The following is an 18470-nucleotide window of genomic DNA, read 5'->3' as shown; positions in this document are numbered from 1 at the left end:
CCCCCCCCCCCCCCCCCCTCACTTTTTACTAAAGCAACCAAAGACACATTCTGTGTTCAGAAATAAAATGACATGCTAGCCTTCAAATGCAGTTGGAGTGGCTAAGAAACTGTAACTATGTTTTGTTTCTGTATATTGCTGATAATGCAAAAGTTATATTTGTTGACAAAAATCTTCACGCCCACAATTAGTTTTTTAGTTAGTCCAGGGCTACATTTGCTACTCAACCACAGGAGCGTTGTTAGGATTCCCTTTTTTACATTTGGTTCTGTGCTTGGATCATTTTGTATCATGTATGGAGTGGCTCACTTACATCTCGAGGATGAGTAGCCCTGACATTTTCTGTGTTTCTCCTTCCAGGTGCAGTTTGACTTGGTGGTAGCAGCCTTCACCCTGTCGGAGCTTCAGAATGTGAAAGAGCGAGAAGAGGCAGTGTTAACCTTGTGGAGAAAGACAAACTCGTACCTGGTTGGTTAAAATAAGGAGCCTTCTACACATAACACTTCTACATAACTTGCCTATAGATCATTTGCACTTTACTGCTAATTGTCTATGGTCCTTTTGTGGGGCTGGGCAAAATAGAGAAAATCTTGATGTTGATATTGTATGGATGACTGTTGGTGCTTTCAGCAAATATTTTCACAATTAGATCTTAGATAAATTATCATCCATAATACAACAGTCGGTAAGTTCAGAATATGGCATCACTTTAGTGTGACGCAGCTTTAAAAACCAGAAAAGGACAACACTTAAGCCATATTACAATATCTAAAATCTAAGACAATATTAAGTCTTCTATCACAAAATCAATATAATATCAAAGTAATGCCCAGCCCTAGTGCTTTGGACTGTGTGAGGGCCTGTTGTCCTTGCACATTTAGTGAAGATATACTAGATTTGAGATTGTCTCTAAATAGCAACTTGTCTTCAAAACTGTTCTGGTACATAGAAGTCCTCATCTTTTTAATGACATTTGATTGTTATTTTCCCTGTTTTTTATGTAGGTGCTGGTGGAAAATGGGACGAAAGATGGCCATCAGATGCTTATGGATGCCAGAAACACTTTATTAAAGGTATTCAAATACAGCAGATAAGATGGCACTTTAAAATCGCCGTAGGATAATAGGTTAGTTGCAGTAGTGTTAATTATATGACACAGTCTATGAAAGCAGACCGATGACGTGCAGTTCTCTATTTCCAGAAACAAGAGAAGACTGTCTGTGACACCAGACCAGCATCAGTGTTTGCTCCGGTACGTTTTAAAACTGAGCTTCTATACAATATCATGCCGTACTTTCAACCTGCTTCTTGATATGCTATGTTTTTTCTTTTCTTTCTTCAGTGTCCTCATGAACTGCCGTGTCCTAGACTGGCCCATGAACCCACCACACCCTGCAACTTCCAGCAGATGTACCAACCTCTGCCTCTGCCCGGGGTAAGAACCCGTTGCCTCGTTTTTTTCCCCGTTGTCTCTTTGAAAATCTCTGGTGTAAAGCATCTGTAGGTGGGACTAGTTTCTTTGTTTGCTCAGGCACTGTATCAGTATCATCACTGCTCCTGCTGACTGTGTAAAACACACCAATAACAGGGCAAATCATTAGTGTGTTACACCAGTTATTGACTGAAGGATACAAAAGTCTAAACAAACACTCACATATCACTCTCAGGTTGAGACTTGTAGTTCTGAAAAAGTTAAAGTTGCACATCTTTAAGGCAGTGTTTTATGTGTGATATTAATTCATTAATATTGGTGTATGCCATTATATTAATTCATTATTAATAGTGATGTAAGCCTTAGTTTGAGCTTGTTATTGCATTTCAGAAAGTTGTCTTTAACAAAAAGAAATGTAATATGGCACTTAAAGCAACACCAAGGGTCCTATTTTAACAATCTACGTGCCCGGCGTGAAGCGCATTGCACAGCTGCGTATAGGGTGTGTCCAAATCCACTTCTGCTAGTTTGACGGCGGAAAAAAGGGTCCGTCTGCCAGGCGCATGTTTCAAAAGGGTTCTACTTTGTGTTTGTATTAATTCATAGATGTGTTCTGGGCACTAAACCCATCGTCTCCCATTCCTTTTAAAAGACAGGTGCATTTGTACCTTGGCCCATTGCTATTATGATGGTCGATATGCACCATAATATATTTATTTGTAATCCTTTACATGTTTGTGCGCTGCTGCGCTTCCCTGTGTGTGTGTGTGTGTGTGTGTGTGTGTGTAACAAGCATAGTGTGCGAGCGCTGTGCACGAGCCTATAGGCACATTTTGCTAATTTGCTGTTAAAATAACAATGAAATGTTGTTGCACTATTGACTTTCGACCAGGTTTTTGTTGGTCAATGGCGCAATCACTTTCTGCTGCCGCAAGATAGCAGTATACCCAGAATGCACCTGAACACACCGTCCATGGGCGAGGTGCATTTGCTATTTAAACGACGTGGGCACTGGATGAGAAATTAACAACTGCGTCGGTCTTAAAATAGCTAAGTTCTATAGTTCCAATGAGCCAACCTGTAGGAGGATCAAAGACTGCTAAGATTAATGGACAACACATCTGGTTTGGCGAAGTGCTGCAAAAGTGCCTGCATTCTATCTGAATTCCAGCAGGGGGCGACACGTGTGGTTGCAAAAGGAGGTCGGTTTCTATAGAAGTCTGATAAAGTGACCCACTTCTCACTTGATTTATTGTCTGTCAACATTTTAATAATGAGATTAAGGTCTCAATTGCTAGTTTTTTCATTGAAAGTATGTAACGTACCGTGGCTCCTCCCTCACTCCTAATCTAATCGTCCCATCCACAACTAGGATGGCTGTGCCCGTAACAACAAACTCGACGACTCATAGCCGGTCTCCACAAACCAATGGGTGCGTCACACATGCTCTGTCCAATAATGTACAGTCTACGAGGGGGACCGAAGCGGTGGGCCGCGCGAGCTGTAGTTCCAATGAGACAACCTGTAGGGGGACCGAAGAGGGAAAAGTTAGTCTGGCCTTGCACTAAATAGGTTAAGGTTTTTGACATAATAATGTATAATATTTAAGCAATTACAATTTTATTTATTTCATTGCTTTTCAACAAAAAAACAAGTATTGCTTAACCAATTACTCATAGAAGAGCTATCTGTAGAATCCTGGATTACTAAAATAATCAATAGCTACAGTCCGAATAAATAGACTCCCCTTATTTTATATTCCAGCACAATGACCGGCAGACGGAGAAGTTCAGCTACCTGATTGTGACTCGGACAGAACCAGCGCAGGCACAAACAGAAGGTGTGGACTGGGCCAGGCTGATCGCACCGGTGCAGTGCAGAACAAGACACGTCCACTGTCGAATGTGCTGCCCTGATGGACAACTACAACACCTGGTGGTGACAGCACGAAAACACAGCAGGTGAGGGGCTGTATGAGAAGTATTAGGGGCAGCAGTATTTAGTATATGGCATACACATGTGGAATATTATTTATTAGAGGTATATGATCAAATATTAAGTAAATACATGGTGCCATAGACACATTCAGCATTGACCATGGTATCTCTAAATTTGACTGGAAATTGTTTCATTTGGTTGAATCAGAGATGAATACCGCTGTGCCCGGAGCAGCGACTGGGGAGATCAACTGCCAAGGATTCGAAGAGTGGAAGACGACGTCTAGAGTGATTTAGAGTGTTGAGTCGGAGAGGAAGAGATTCTTTACTTTTGAACCACCCTAAAACTGAGAAATGCCTACCAATCAAGGACTAATTATTATTTAATTCACCAGAACATCTGAAATTTCTTACTGGAAATGTTAAAATACTGACTCATGTGACAATCTGATTACTTCAATAAAAAGTCATAAGGAAGTACTTGACCCAGCTTTATTGTGCACCACCTTTAACAAACCATAGTCTCATTTCTTACAACAATGTGATATTTAACAAGTGACGGCATCTGGATAAATATCTTCCCTTTACTGAAACAATACCAAAGTCATTTTTGTTGTGCTACGTAGCCCTTCAATGCATGACCAATTAAATCCCAGTGTGCCCTTCAGTAAATGTACACAGGGATCCCATCACAACTGTATTTGTCTGAGTCTCATTTTCTCTAATCTCTTGAAGTGCTTAGTATGAACAAAGTCTCAGAAAACCAGATTCATAAACTGGTCTCATGTGGCATGAAACCACTTTCCAAGCAGTCTTCAGTCCTATGTGTGATCCTCAGTTCTGAGCAGTCATATTTGTAATTCAGTGAATATGAACACCCAATTCCTGAAAATCTTAAGTCAGCACACATTCTTTCAACATCGGTTAACTCCCAACGATCTCTTTCAGTGCTGAGGTCAAGTCTGGATACTTGTACTCAAATCCGGCCTCCAGAGTCTTCTTTGGTATGACTTTCTGGCCCTGCATGAGGACCACGGCCCTCTCTGAGCCCATTAGGGTGTTCATGACAAAACCAGGCACAGGGAAAATGGTAGGCCTCCTCAGGATCCGGCCCAGTTCTTTAGTGAACTCATGGTTGGTGTTCAGTGCAGGCGCGACCCCGTTGAACACCTGTGGTGAAGGGGAGGGAGTGTCAGACTGAGCGGGGCGCTCCAGGGCGTGGACGATGATTCCTGCCAGGTCTGAGACGTGGATCCAGGGAAACGGCTGTCTTCCTGACCCCAGCGTGCCCCCGAGGCCGAGCCAGAAGGGGAGCAGCATTTGCTTCATGGCACCGCCATCGCGGCCTAATACTACCCCTGGTGGAGGGAGGAATGGATTAAGAATGGCTTATGATGGCACTAGGCAAGATTTATATAAAGTTAAACTCTTTTCACCAACCTAAATCTGAAAGTAGAACTACAACTAAGAAGAGTTACACCCTCACTACCCACCTAAGACCCTGCTGGTACATGTTTACTAAAATAAATGTCAGGTTCTAAAGAACGCCATAAAAGTACTGAGATTTTTAATTTGAGAAACAAAGCATTATCTGTTCTCAAAACAGCGGTGAGCAAGCACCTCAGCCACAGAAATATGAACTATTATTCTACATTCCTCATTGTTTATGTCTATTTGGCAAAATATGAAAAAAGTGCCTGTTTATTTCCTAGCAAAGCGTGGGTACTGGACATTAAACTGCCAGAATTGTATAATGTAATTTTTGGTATCTCAGTCAAATACCTTTATTTCCTTTTTTACATACCAGACCTGATGACAACTTGTTTGGTGGTTTTTGTCACATTCTCAGGAAGGAGTGCAGAGTCCTCCCACTCTTTCACCAGTTTAGAGAATATGTCAAATGGTGTCCATTCACTATCTTCCGTGTACTCAGCTGTCAGACCGGGCTTGTAACAACCTGTGGGTCAGAGAGCAAAGTAAGAAATTACAGCAATAGATTTCGCAGCCTACTTTCGTTTTCTTCATATAAGTTTATATTTTACGTGTAATTTTAGTAATTTGGATTGTCTATACTGTAATTTTGTTGTTGGTTTTCCGAATAGAGTTAACGGAGTCCGAATCAAGGGTCTAAGGACAGAGGGTGTCGTATGCTGTTCAGATTGGGAAGCTCCTAGAGGGGGGCTGAACAATGAATTGTAATTTCATCAAAATCGTAATCTGCAGTTTTCAAATTGCAGGAGGCACAATATTTATTAAAGGCTAAATGTTTTGCAAAATAAAAGACAATACAAAGAAGACCTGGCCCACACATTATATTTTACAGACTTACATCTCTGTTTGGTACAGAGCCCTGCGAAAAATCACACCATGATGATTTTATGCAAATAATAATGTAAAAAAAAAGTATTATTCAGTAGTATGACTACTATTTTGACTATAAACTTTATAGTATGAAGTTGTATTATTAGGCAGAGAGACTTACCTACGCCTGTTACCAGGACCCAGGAGTGAGGAGGACTGGGAGAAGCAGCAATGGCTTGAGCCAGAGATTTTGTAGTGTCGAGACGACTGGAGAACAAATCCTTTTTATAGCTTTCATTCCACCTGAGACCACAAATAAAAACAGATCAGGGGGAGATCCAGTACCCACAGCAACACTCACTGGCAAAATTAAGTGTCCATTAGTGGGGGTTAGGAATCTGTACATTGTTAACCGATCTAGATACATTTTATTAAAGAATTCAAAGCTTTAACTGAGCGGGACAAATACCCTTCATGGCCGAAATGATGTGGACACTACTGCTATCTTTGCCAAGGACAAGGGCAGACTGCAGCATGTCACTGGGTCTGCAGAGAAGGGGATTGGCTGAAATCTGATGCCTCCTGGACTCTGAAGTGTGCTGGAAAGATTGTTGCGGATTCCTCCCACCCAAAGCCACAAACTCTTTGAGTCACTCTCCTCTGGCAGGAGGCTGAGGTCCATCACGCCACTAGCTTTATGAACAAGGACCAGAACCCACCCTGACACTCTCCACACTCCTCCGGCTCTACGTGCCACTGTACTTAATCCACTGGAGCTTTGGAAGTCAGCCACTGATGCTGGGTGACAAAGCCTGGCTCACAGTGCATCTCAAAAGCTGTTGGATGGGATTGAAATCACTGCTCTATGCAGGCCTGACAAGTTCTTCCAAATCAAACTGGGAAAATATTTCCTTTATGAAACTGGCTCTGAGCATGGGGGCATTGCAATGTTGAAATGCACAATTACCTTTCCCAAATGGCTGCCACTAAGTCAAAGCAATGAAAAGCCTTAGCCCCATACCACTGTTCTGAACAGGGTCTCCACAAACGTTTGCTTACCATCGCAGTGGGTTCATTAGATTCTCTCCAGACAAATTGACGGCGCCCTCGCATGGTGGGAGGCCATGAGACTCCAACTCACCCTGCAGAAGCACAGAGGAAAAAGATATTTATAAATGTCACTAGATTTAGAGACAAGTGCAGTGATCTGCAATACAGCAAGGAGAAATTCAAAAAATTAGACCAAAATTCAAGCAGAAAAAATTGCTTTGATGAATCAGGAGATGAGAAACGACCTTCGTCTCTACTGTTTGACTACAACTCTGAATTGACCTGAGATTATACAAAAGACTCTGAAATAATTAGGATTATTATTATTACTTTCTATGGATCATACCCATGTTATCTTCCCCGGACCAGGCTGGCGAGATATCACTGTGACATCATGACCTCTGACCTTGAGCAGGCGAGTCAGCTCACGGCCCACAAAGCCAGATCCCCCTCCTACAAGTTAGGCAGTAGAGAAATGCTCATACAAACAGAGAAACCAAAGATGCACACGGAAACCATCAGTTGCCAGTTAAAATAAATGTAGATGAGAGAAAAGACCATTTAGGTTATATTTGCACTAGTTTTACTAATATCTAATTATGCTGCACTATTGTATTTAATACACAATTCATTGGCTGCAATCAGGGTGTGGTCTTTACCATAGCATGTTTATAATTTCTTTAAGTCTATGGTTGTCACATACTCAAAGCACAAGGTAGTCAGAACGTTGCACACTGCGCATGCGTACTATGCATGCTTACAAAACTGAAATTTAGCAAACATAGCTTTAACTTAGTTAACGGTTAAAAAAAAACAGTGACAGTTTACAACGTTGAACCACACTGCGCGCTTTTTTACCTGTAATTTGTCTGTTGAATAGTATGCAAACACAGGTTAACTTACTCGGTAGCCTACATATACCTAGATTTTTCCTGCAATGCTAACAGTGCTCTTACAGTGCAGAGCTAACAGCTAGCTCGCGTTATGTCACGTTGACCTTTCTGAAGCGTATACATTTAGCTAATTTTTAAATAAAGTACATACCTATTAAAACTCTCATGGTCTTTAAATGAAGAAAAAAGTATTTCACAGCTGAACGTCGTTGCAGGTTTCACCGTTTTCTTTTGACTGACTAAACAGTTGTTTCTCGCCTTTTTGGACCAATAGACGTTCCGTAAAAATGCCAATACGTCAATTTGTAGCTGTTGTTTTTAAAGAAGAGGTGAAAAAGTTACTGGCTTTAGCTTATTTATTCATTTATCTGTTAATACAGTAAGCTAATTTATTAAGTTAAATTAACTCATACAGTCTAGGTCTTTTATACAGTTTGGTCTATACCAAATTAGAGAGCGAGATACCATATGGGAAGTGCAATAAGAGATTATTGATGATTATTAACTTGCTTTAATTTGATCTATAATATTAAATTCTGGAATCGTTCATTGTCTTGCTTGGTCAAGAAAATAATATATGTATGTGATCTTTTATCACTTATTTATGTTGTTTTATTAGTTCAGAATATGTTTCCTTAAGCACCTTTAGCTGCTGGGTAAATTATGTCTGTTTGTTTGTTTACACATTTCAGCTCTTATTCTTATTCTAATCTAATAATGATATGCACTGTTCATGCAGTGAACATGCTGCTTGTAATTTATGTTAACATGTGTTTCATATTGGCAATTCATTTTTTTTTTTTACCTATTTCGCAAGACCCGGAAGCTGGCTGTTTTCCGGTTCTGATAAAGAGATAAATTGAGCCTCGGCTTCATTAACAGCCTCTTCTCTTGTTGCTGTGATGCCGGTCGGGTGCATTGTGGCGTTGGGAGGCAACCAACAACGTGCATGTGGCTTCGACGGTATATATTTACATTTTGTATTCTTATTTCTTATTAGTTTATGTCGTAGTTAATGTGTTTATTTAGCTGCTTTATTGTTGCGGTTAGTTCCATTTCCGCACAGACTGTCGTTGTTAGCATTGTGGCTTCAGTAGCGCCAAACCGACCGCGTGGTCTGCAAGTTACGTGTTAATGAGCCAAGTTGGGCCGTTATTAGACGAATTAACCCTTCATTGATTACAATCAATTTTAATTAGTGTACTTAACTCCCAGGTGTCTTAATATCAGTAAGGGTAACGTGTTAGGCTAAATAACGTTAACATCTCTGTATAATGGAATATAGCTAATCCACACCACCAGCTACAGCCTCATAGCCCTTCAGCTGAATTGACATCTTTCTAAAACATTATTTAAACTGAACATTACCACGTTGTTTGTTGTATATGACTGCAGTTCCAGCTAGGCCACTGAGTGTAATTAGTTTTATATTCCCATGCGTTTCCACCTGTTGCAGAGGTGGAAGGATGTGCTCTTATTTTCATCTGCATCTCAGAGCAGATGCAGGTCAATAGGGGGAGGGGAGAGAAATGTAAAATTAGTTTAAATGACATGGCTTTAGTTCTACATTGTACGGTCAAACCTTAATGATGAGTTGCATGTGAGTCCGTGTTTCAGCTGAACCTCATGATTATTCTTTCACTGCACTGATTGGTTTGACAGCACAATACTATTGAGGTTTAGTGTGTTAAATGTTGGGACTAACCTCTTGTGTTCCTCCTTTTTAAGATTTTAGGAGCCTGGACTGGATTTCTTAAGGTCAGTCTCTGTCTCTTTGGTTGATCCATAAAGGTGGATATTATTACTAACAATTTTTACACCCTGGTGCCAGTGTATCAGGACCATGTAGGTTAAATAAATACAGTGCTGAAACCTTCATTTATATATATTAAAAGGTGGATTCAACTCTATTAACTGCTATCTTCAGCCTCCAAGTGACCATGGAATTAAAATTTTGACAGAACTTTCTTTTTGTTTCTACAGGTAATCGGAACACTGCGTGAACTGAATCCACTGCTGGATCACACTGGTTGGGTGTTATTTATACTGTGTTCAGTTGTAATGCAGTATGAGCCCTTTAGCTGCCTGACAATAAGAATGCCTTTTCTAAATTTGTACACGTGTATAGGGGGTCTATTTATTGACTTGAAATTGTGACACTGTATGAACTCAAATAAACACTGGCAAATAAAGTGAATGTTTTAAACTGCGTTGTTGGAATTTATTTGCAGGTAAAATGGGAGTACAGAATATGCCTGGGATTTATCAGTAGCTCTAATATATGGCACAGTGAGAACATTTAAAATCAGGATATGAAGAATGTATGTTCAATACAATAAGGTAAACTTCAGCTGGTAGCTTTGACTTGTAGGTGCTACAGTTTGAAGGCAATATGTCTATACAGATGCCTGATATCTAATATCAGTAGGTAGTTGGCACTTAACACAAATGCTTCAATGAAGCATTTGCACTTAAAGTATGAAATGACACTTTTAAATTTCTATAACAACTTAAAAAAATATGAAGTTGTAACAGTGCTTGAAAAGCCACAAATCCATGCAGAAAAAAAGCTGGCGTCTACTTTTTGCTACACTGTAAAATGGAAAAAAGGACAGACAAGACTACTTTTTTTATTTAAACAATACACACATGCCTGAAATGCACAACGGTATGTACACTTTGATGTCAGAGTGGGGAGTTTCCCTGGGCAGTGACTAGAAGGTGAACTGGCATCTCGGCTACTGGCCCTTAAGGACCTTGACAGCAAAGGGTAAGATTTCATCTAGATTTAAATTATGAACAAAGAAAATGGTGCAGTTGCGTATAAAGTTGATGCATAGCTTTTTACAACATGCTGGGGTGTCATGACAATCTAGTAACAGTTGTAACAAAATGACTCCCTTTGGATAAGTTATTTTAAATAAATATTGTAACAAAAGAAACATGTAAAAAAAAAAAGTTTATTCTCTGAAATGCTAGATATGGAGATTGACAGTGTTAAATGATACAAAACGAGTAAGGTCAGTCTCTAACTGCCACAAAATGTAAAATAAAAATTACTCAGTGTTTGCAGTTTTGATATACAGCAAGGGTAAAAAAAATTTCATTTCATGTCCTTGCACTGCAGACTTCCAGTAGAACTTGTTCCTTTCAATACTATTTACAAAACAATACTTTTCAGTCACTTGGTGCTTTGTTATAGTCAATTGTTGCTTATCCCCAAATCTACATGCTCCACATGTATTTTTTTAAACAAAATTTAACTGTCAGCTAATTTGTATACACAATGTTTATTCAATGCTTTTCTGCCATTTTGGCTGAAATGAGAGGAGGTCCTGCGCCATTGGTGGAGTCAGCATTACTGAGTCCCTCAGTGTCTTTATTTTTTTTGGGTCTTGCTTGGTCCAGGGACGTGCCCTCGAAGAGGCGAGCCATGAAGGCAAAGCCGTTCTGCCTGATGTAAGACTTTCCAGCAAAGGTGTAGAGAATGGGATTGGCACAGCTGCTAATGAAGGCCAAAGCCGAAGTCACTGCACGGCTGTTCGAAGAGATCTTGTCCAATCTGCAGATTAACAGAAGATGTTAGACCACAACTACAGCTAAGACTTATTAAAGGTGCCCTGCCACAGAAAACCTCAAGCTGGGAACCCTGCGGCTACCATAAATTACACTTTAGGCAGCACATGAAAAACTGCACTGGCTTTCTTAATCGGTGACATCACTAACACAAGTTTTAAATAGGAATGTGGGCGAGGCGTTTCAGGCAGTTTAGAAAATGTGTGAAAGAGAAAGCTCCATTTGTAGTGAAAAACTATATAACACACTGAAAGATGGGAAAAAGCATAATATGGACTCTTTAAATATCTTCCTCTCAAAATAACTAATATGATGGACAGAAAACGGCAGACCCATCTCACCCCGGACACAACCTGTTCCAGCTTCTCCCCTCTGGTAGGCGCTACAGAGCACTGTACGCCAAAACCCACAGACTCTGGAACATTTCTACCCACAAGCCATCTCTCTGATGAACAGCTGACTTCTTACCCACAGTGTCAGGTTCAGTTCTGGTTAATATCCCAGTAACACTGTCTCTACAGCACCTGTTTACTGGTTCCACTTATTATTCCACTTATTTAGTATTTACATCATTCTTATATCTCACTTATTATTTGTTATTTATTTATCATTCTCATTTCCTATTCCAGAGCTGTTCAAATTGTAATATAATAACATAATACTACGGTATTTATCCCAGCATTCTTTACACTATGCTCCACATTTGAATAATTTTTATTGCACTATTGCCTCTATATTGTATCTGTTTAGAGTGTGTATATATTATTGTGTATATATTAGTGTGTATGTATTGTTTGGTTGTTTTGTATGTGTAAGCACAGTGTGAGCAACGATGTCCCAAAGAAAAATTCCTCAACTGTGTCCTCATACCAGGCAAATAAGGCCGATTCTGATTCTGATTCTGATATAATATTAGTATATTAATGAATGGATTACTCAATGGGCCCATCGGGCACAAGTCATACAAATTAGCATCTCTTATCTGCTGTTGAAGTGTTAGTGCTTAAATATGCAGCTCTAGTACATGTAAAAGTAAAGTATGATATTAAAAATGAAAATCCCTTTGTTTTAATACTATTAATGTTTTTTCTGACTGTTGGTTGTTTAAAATAAAAAATAAATAAAATAAGGATACCATAAACCTACTTTGTGTAAGAAAGTGGGTAAATGGGAGTGAGTCTTTTGTTACTCACGTTTCTCTTGCATCACTGCCCTCGGGGTACCACTGAGCTGCCACCTTGGACACACCAAAACATACTCAGTGTTCATTCAAACAATCAGATCATACATTAGAAACATAGTTCATGTCATTAGTAAAACAGTGCCCACACACACCTGTAACATGTTGATCACGTGGTACGGCAACCAGAAAAGGCCAAACATCACCACAATAGCCAGGATGAGTTTCTCGCTGCGGACCTTTCGGCGGAACTGAGTGTTCCTCAAGCGTCTCAGGATGAGGACGTAGCAAGTTATGATGATGGCGTAAGGAAGAATGAATCCCGCCGTCGTCTCTAAGGCGTAATGAAACCTCACCTGCACACAGGAGAATGAAAAACAAGTATAGGAAAGTAAGTAATGATTACATGTGTTTCTGTGGACATGACTGTCTGGATCCAACAAAACAAGGTGTGAGCTATTGAAAAGAAGACTGAATCCGTTCATTCATAAAAACAAAGCCAAACTTCACATGAATTTTATATGGTATCTGTCTGAAGGCACAAGTTCATTGAGACATAAGTTAGTCCTTTTTCATTGTTTCGGGGTTAGATTTAGGAGACCCATGCTCGGATTCACCAATAAGATACATTTATTGTTTGTTCTGTTGTTTCTTTATGTTTATTAATCAATTACATCTCTATGTAAACCCCTCTTTACATTATCTGCTCAGCAGCCAACAGCAGACAGACACAGCTAGCTCCAGCTCTTTTGGATCAACGACATTTCATTTACCGAATCGTTCTGACGCAGACGGAAGTTCAGAAAGATGATCACTCGAGAAACAGCAACTAGTATTTCTGAGCTAGCAAGCTAACGTTACATGTGAAAATGGCAGGGTTTGATGCAAATTTTCATGGTGCAACAAGGCCTGCTTGGTTTGGGAATATTTGCAAGGATTTACAAAGAATACGTTTACGGCATTTACTCTCAAACTGGGAACTTTTTTTGGGAATGATTGGTGGGATTGCTTTGGGCGTTGTCCATATAGTGAGAGAAAATGAGGGTTAACCACCTATCCAGCAAATATTAGTAGCTTACGTTACTGTATTGTGTGAACAGTTAACTTCATTTAATGTTGTATGTGCCATTTTCTTTCACGGAGTGCAAATGTTTCACCCCAAAGTTATTTTTCACCTATGCTAGAATGTACAGTATGGTGTAGCCAGATCTTACTCCACAACGCTGTAAAGGGCTGGCAATGTGAGACTAGCAATTAGCTGGTGAACATAGTGCAGCATTTAGCAGCTTAACCCTTGCATGGTATTGGGTCAAATTGACCCATTTCAAGTTTTTACAAGAAGAAATGGTACAAGTTAAATTTTTTCTACCTGAAAATCGACAGCCTTACCTTATTTTCTGTGATAAACATGTCTTCCTGACTCAATTCAGAAAATGATTCTGGATATGACCACATGTTTTTTCCATAGTGGATTTTTAACATGAATCAAAAGCTTATGACAAAAAACAAATCACAGTTAAATTTTTATTTGTGTTCCAGTAGAGACTGATTACATCTCAATTGTTTGAAATTGAGATAAAGACAATATTTGTTAGTAGATTATAAAGTATAATTTTATTGCAGAATTGTTTTTAAAACCCCAAATAAGTCACGGGTCAATTTGACCCGAGGGACATGACATCCTTTAGGAGTTGGTGGAGACCAAAACAGAGCTAAAAGAGAGTGAACATTAGAACTTTTTTTACCATGTGGTCAAGATCATGACTCCAATGGGCTTTTGACTAAATAAATAAGGCAAGAAAGTATTATAATACTTAGATTAACAGCAGATAATAATTAATAAATTAACAATATAATAATAATTGTCAGTTGCAACCCTGGTGTACTTACGTGTTGAGGCAGAGTGTGATTGGCCACACACACAAGTTTGGTTGTATTCCACCCATCGTCATTGTCCTCTCTCACCCCTCGAAACACCAGTGAAGGGATAGAAATGACCATCACCAATGCCCACGTGCCTACGATCACTCGCTTCATAATCTTCCTGCTGACTTTGAAGGACACTCTCCTTGGCAACACTACGACCATCATCCTGTGCACGCTCATCAGCGTGATCATGAAGATTGAGGCGTACATGTTGGTGTTGCACAGGTAGAACAGGGCTTTACACATGGCTTCACCAAAAACCCACGTTTGTTTGGCCAGGTAGACGATGAAGAAGATTGTGATGGCCATGAGGAAGCCGTCGGCACACGCCAGGTTGAAGATGAGGAGGGTGGTGACCGAGCGCTGTTTGATGCGTGCCAGGATGCTCCAGGCAATGAAGAGGTTGCCAGGGACGCCCACAAGGAAGACCAAGCTGAGGATCAGAGCACCCAGGACTGTGGCGTTGTCGTTGCTCACAGGGCTGTCATCTTTGTGTCCTAAGCCATATTCTGTGCCATTGGATCCGGGCATGCTAGAAGGAGGTGTGATCCTAAGGATGAGAGAGAAAGTTAGATCCTAAATATTTTATTCATCATTAAAGTAAAATGAAGAATGGGTGAGTGGAAATGGGTATTTCATATGACACAGGATGGGTGCAATGATTGACATCTGTATTTATGTGTGTTTGGTTTTATGATTGAGTATAGTATTTAATGTATTTTAAACTTGGAGTTGTTATGAGGATACATAGATAACAAGACTCTGGCCGATATGATAACAAATGTTTACCGATGTTGATACGATCTGTATAAAAACTAGTTTATATGATGATCATAATCATCTTTCTTTATTCACAAACCATTTGGAGAAGCCCATGAATCACAGATTTACCACATTGGACCAATCTGATGTATAAAACCTGACAAGCATTGGACAGACGATGATATGTTACCGATATACAATATTGTGCATCCTCAATTTGCATATTGCATTAGTCGTATCATAGTTTGGGTCTACTTGCCCAGCATATAGCTAAATCTGTTACAAATCTTTTGCTCTTCTCTTTGTATGAAAATCATGTTTTTTTTGCCTATGGTCCTTGATATATAAATGTCATAAGCACAATTTACCTAATATCCGTAGTCAGGGAAACTTGTGGAGGCCTTTTCCATGACTTTCCTTTATTTCTCCATTTTACAATATACTATCTCACAACGATGATTTACCATCTTATTTTTAAAAGAAACCTTCATTGTTTCTCTCCTGAAGGCTTCATAAAAGTTTAGGACTAAAACCCGATGTCAGACATCTCTTTTTTTGAGCTTCCTGGAAATATTTATCCCAGTCCTCTACATGCTTCAGTAACCTTTTCATCTGTACGAGGTGGACTGCCACCCGTGAGTCCTCTCTGAGATTAGGGAACATTAATTTGAAAAAAAAAGTGTGATAGAAGTCGCATTGACAAAAAAAATCGTCCTTTGGCAATATGGTTCTTTACTACTCGCTACATACTCAACTGCTAGTATTATTATTATTATTTTGTAATTATTATTATTACTTTTCACCATTGCAACTCCATAATTATGTTAATTATGTAAATACTGTATCATAATATTCCTCTAACTATGTAAATACCGTACAGATCCACACTCCTTATATTTCTACTCTGATATTTCTACTATTTGTGCAACTGCAACACAGAGTTTCCCTTCGGGGATCAATAAAGTATTTCTGATTCTGATTCTGATCTAAGATGAAAATGGTGTGATAGTCTGGAGTGAATTAAATAGTGTGCCAGTTACTGAATATAAACATTACAAAACTTTGTCTGTCAAAGGTACACAAGCTGTTTCCAGATCTAGAGGATGGCTGGCACTGACGCAGCCTCTAAAATATTCACACAAGACTCTGTAGCCAAAAGTGTAGGTCAACCTCAGACACAGCATGCTAAAACACGCCAAACATTAGCACAACTGCGTCAAAGAAGAGCACTATTTCGACACAGTCTTTGATTCACTTTAAATTGTTCTTCTTTTCTTGTCTCTTCTTTTTGTAATGGAAACCAGTAACATGGAGTGCAGAGGTCACAGAATGTTGACCTTTAAGGAAAAGCACAGTTAAACATGGTGTATCCCTGACAACCCCTGATTATTATTTATGATACATTTTGGCCTTTTATGGTCTTTAACAGGCAGGATAGCTTTGAAACAGGAATGGGGAGATAAGGTAGGGTACGCAGGTTGGATTTGAACCCCAACCACAACCAAGGGCTCTGTCTACATGGGGCGCACACCCCACTGGGTGAGCTAGCGGTCAGCCCAAAGAATCACCATTCTCTGGGAACATTTTGGCCTATTATTGACAGGATAGTTTATCATAGGAGAATGGCATGCAGCAAAGGGCTGCAGGTTGGAATTGAACCTGTGGCCGCTGCAGTAAGGTGAGCCTGCTGAGCCGTGGTACACGGGGTCGCACATTCAACCAGGTGAACTACCCAGGCGCCCCCAAACCCTGAATATTATTAAAATTCCTATTAAAGGAAACATGAGAAGATTTGATCTCCGCACAAAAGAAACATTTCCCTTTTGTGAGAACAAGCCCTTATTTATTTGATTAATTTATTAATTAAGTCCTTATTTCCTTGCTCTGGTCTGGCTAAAGCAAACTGTTTATTTTGGATGGATAAAATGTGAGAAGAGTGAACGAGTAAACAACTCTCCCGATCTCCAGAAGAAAAAGTGCCACAGAAAGCCGAGTCCGAGCAACATATTGACGCTGCCAGGTGAAAGCATTGTTTTTCTGTAAAGACAGCTTCCTTGTTTCTTGCTTTTTTGTCATTTAGTTGTTCCAACCCACAGACAACCATGCCAATTTAGGTGAAAACACAAGCGTCTTATTTTGTAATGGATTTACAACATAACTGTACTGTCGCAATAGACAAACTACACCAAGGATAACACAAAATCTGACGTCATTTATGTGTAAATGACATAGTAAGGAAAGGACTGTATAAGTGTATGTGAGAAAATCAGACACATTTGAAAAAATACTACGTGAATTTGATTTACAAAAATAGGATTTTTCATAATTAGGGTTCAAAAACAACAAATGAAAATGTGAGAAACTTTGAAAAGAATCTGCAAATGACTTGTTCCTGCAAATGACTCTGTTTGCCAGGAAGGAAATACTGATGGATTATCTTGCAGTCCAAAGATAAAATGATGAGTCATAGGTTTGTAATAAATCTGCTTTGTGTAAATAATCAAGTCAGAAAAAGTAAATTATTATTATTATTATAAGATGGAAACAAATAATGGGAAAGAAGCAGATGTTTTGTTAAAAAATGTCCTAAATTAGGTTTTCCAGTGAAGGTTCAAAAGTGACTGACCTTTCCAGGACTTGATGTCTCTCTTGGATGAGTGTGAGATTCAATTATCCAACTGCTGCTCTCTTCTCAGTCTCACAGTGTTTCCCTTGTGTGATGGTCTCTGTTAGCTCTGTTCATAATAAACTGCATTGCATCCTGGCCCACAGGCTGCAACATGCCTTGGTTAAAAGGGAAAGAGAGGCAGAGAGGAGTGTCTTTCCTAAACTTTCTCCCTCCCTCCCTCCCTCCCTCCCTCTATCTTCAGTGACGTGCAGTTATCTCCATGTATGATTATATTCATGTGCATGCATCTCAAGTATCTGTGCTAAAACATGCCCATTAAAAATGCATATTTGTGTGAGTGAAATGACTCACAGAGATAATTATAACAAAAATGTAAAAGAACGGGGAAGGAATTGGTGATTCAAATGCTTGCACAAGCTCCTCGTGTCATAGGTGCTGCTCACACAAGCACAAGCACACACACGATAACACTAACACACAAACACACACACACACACACACACAAACTCCCTCACTCACTTACTCACTAGTTCATACAGGTTTCTCAGGAATGAGTTGCCGGAGAAATAGGAACTGGAGAAATGAGAAAGAACAGAACCCGCCCTTGTTTAGTATGTTCAGTGACGTCGTGGCTGACATTCCTCCATCTGTCAGCATCTGTCTCACTTTGAAATCCTGATTTAAAAGCTGTGTTTCAGTTGATGAAAGTATATGGTAAATGGACGGCATTCACACACTCAAAACACTTAACAACACAAGCCAACATTCAACCATTCAAACACAC

General features: G+C 39.6%; 3 protein-coding genes across 3 annotated transcripts in view; 1 reads left to right on the top strand and 2 right to left on the bottom strand.

Annotated features, from left to right (window-relative positions):
• Positions 1–3842, top strand: part of mettl17 (methyltransferase like 17) — a 6642-nt gene extending 2800 nt beyond the window's left edge. The window contains exons 9-14 of the mRNA XM_034887882.1: positions 361–468; positions 1005–1073; positions 1202–1252; positions 1343–1435; positions 3197–3393; positions 3578–3842. Of these exons, the coding sequence (XP_034743773.1) occupies positions 361–468; positions 1005–1073; positions 1202–1252; positions 1343–1435; positions 3197–3393; positions 3578–3656 (597 nt within the window). The 3' untranslated portion in view covers positions 3657–3842. The remainder of the gene's footprint in view (positions 1–360; positions 469–1004; positions 1074–1201; positions 1253–1342; positions 1436–3196; positions 3394–3577) is intronic.
• Positions 3843–3846: 4 nt separating this feature from the next.
• Positions 3847–7929, bottom strand: sdr39u1 (short chain dehydrogenase/reductase family 39U, member 1). Its single transcript, XM_034887883.1, has 6 exons — positions 7765–7929; positions 7067–7173; positions 6730–6812; positions 5852–5973; positions 5174–5326; positions 3847–4727 (listed from the first exon to the last, which is right to left on the bottom strand). Exons 1-6 carry the CDS (start codon positions 7778–7780, stop codon positions 4294–4296), a joined length of 915 nt encoding a protein of 304 aa, XP_034743774.1. The 5' UTR covers positions 7781–7929; the 3' UTR covers positions 3847–4293.
• A 2934-nt stretch (positions 7930–10863) lies between these two features.
• Positions 10864–17914, bottom strand: ltb4r2b (leukotriene B4 receptor 2b). The gene is made up of 5 exons (XM_034888785.1): positions 17684–17914; positions 14260–14845; positions 12525–12725; positions 12383–12426; positions 10864–11175 (listed from the first exon to the last, which is right to left on the bottom strand). Exons 2-5 carry the CDS (start codon positions 14824–14826, stop codon positions 10908–10910), a joined length of 1080 nt encoding a protein of 359 aa, XP_034744676.1. The 5' UTR covers positions 14827–14845; positions 17684–17914; the 3' UTR covers positions 10864–10907.
• Between the last annotated feature and the right edge of the window lie 556 nt (positions 17915–18470).

Source organism: Etheostoma cragini, chromosome 12, assembly GCF_013103735.1.
Source record: "Etheostoma cragini isolate CJK2018 chromosome 12, CSU_Ecrag_1.0, whole genome shotgun sequence".
In the NCBI taxonomy this organism is placed as follows: domain Eukaryota; kingdom Metazoa; phylum Chordata; class Actinopteri; order Perciformes; family Percidae; genus Etheostoma; species Etheostoma cragini.
The sequence above is the reverse complement of the archived record's forward strand: the minus strand, read 5'-3'. Positions and strand labels throughout refer to the sequence as shown.

Excerpts from the sequence above, each read along its gene's own strand:
- sdr39u1 (XM_034887883.1), bottom strand. Across the intron at positions 5,974-6,729 it reads CTAATGAACCCACTGCGATG|GTGGAATGAAAGCTATAAAA; the intron begins GTAAGCAAACGT and ends TTGTGGTCTCAG. Across the intron at positions 4,728-5,173 it reads ACAAGTTGTCATCAGGTCTG|GGGTAGTATTAGGCCGCGAT; the intron begins GTATGTAAAAAA and ends TCCCTCCACCAG.
- ltb4r2b (XM_034888785.1), bottom strand. The coding sequence starts at position 14,826 with ATGCCCGGATCCAATGGCACAGAATATGGCTTAGGACACAAAGATGAC. Across the intron at positions 12,726-14,259 it reads ATCACACTCTGCCTCAACAC|GTGAGGTTTCATTACGCCTT; the intron begins GTAAGTACACCA and ends TCCTGTGTGCAG. Across the intron at positions 12,427-12,524 it reads ACGTGATCAACATGTTACAG|GTGGCAGCTCAGTGGTACCC; the intron begins GTGTGTGTGGGC and ends GGTGTGTCCAAG.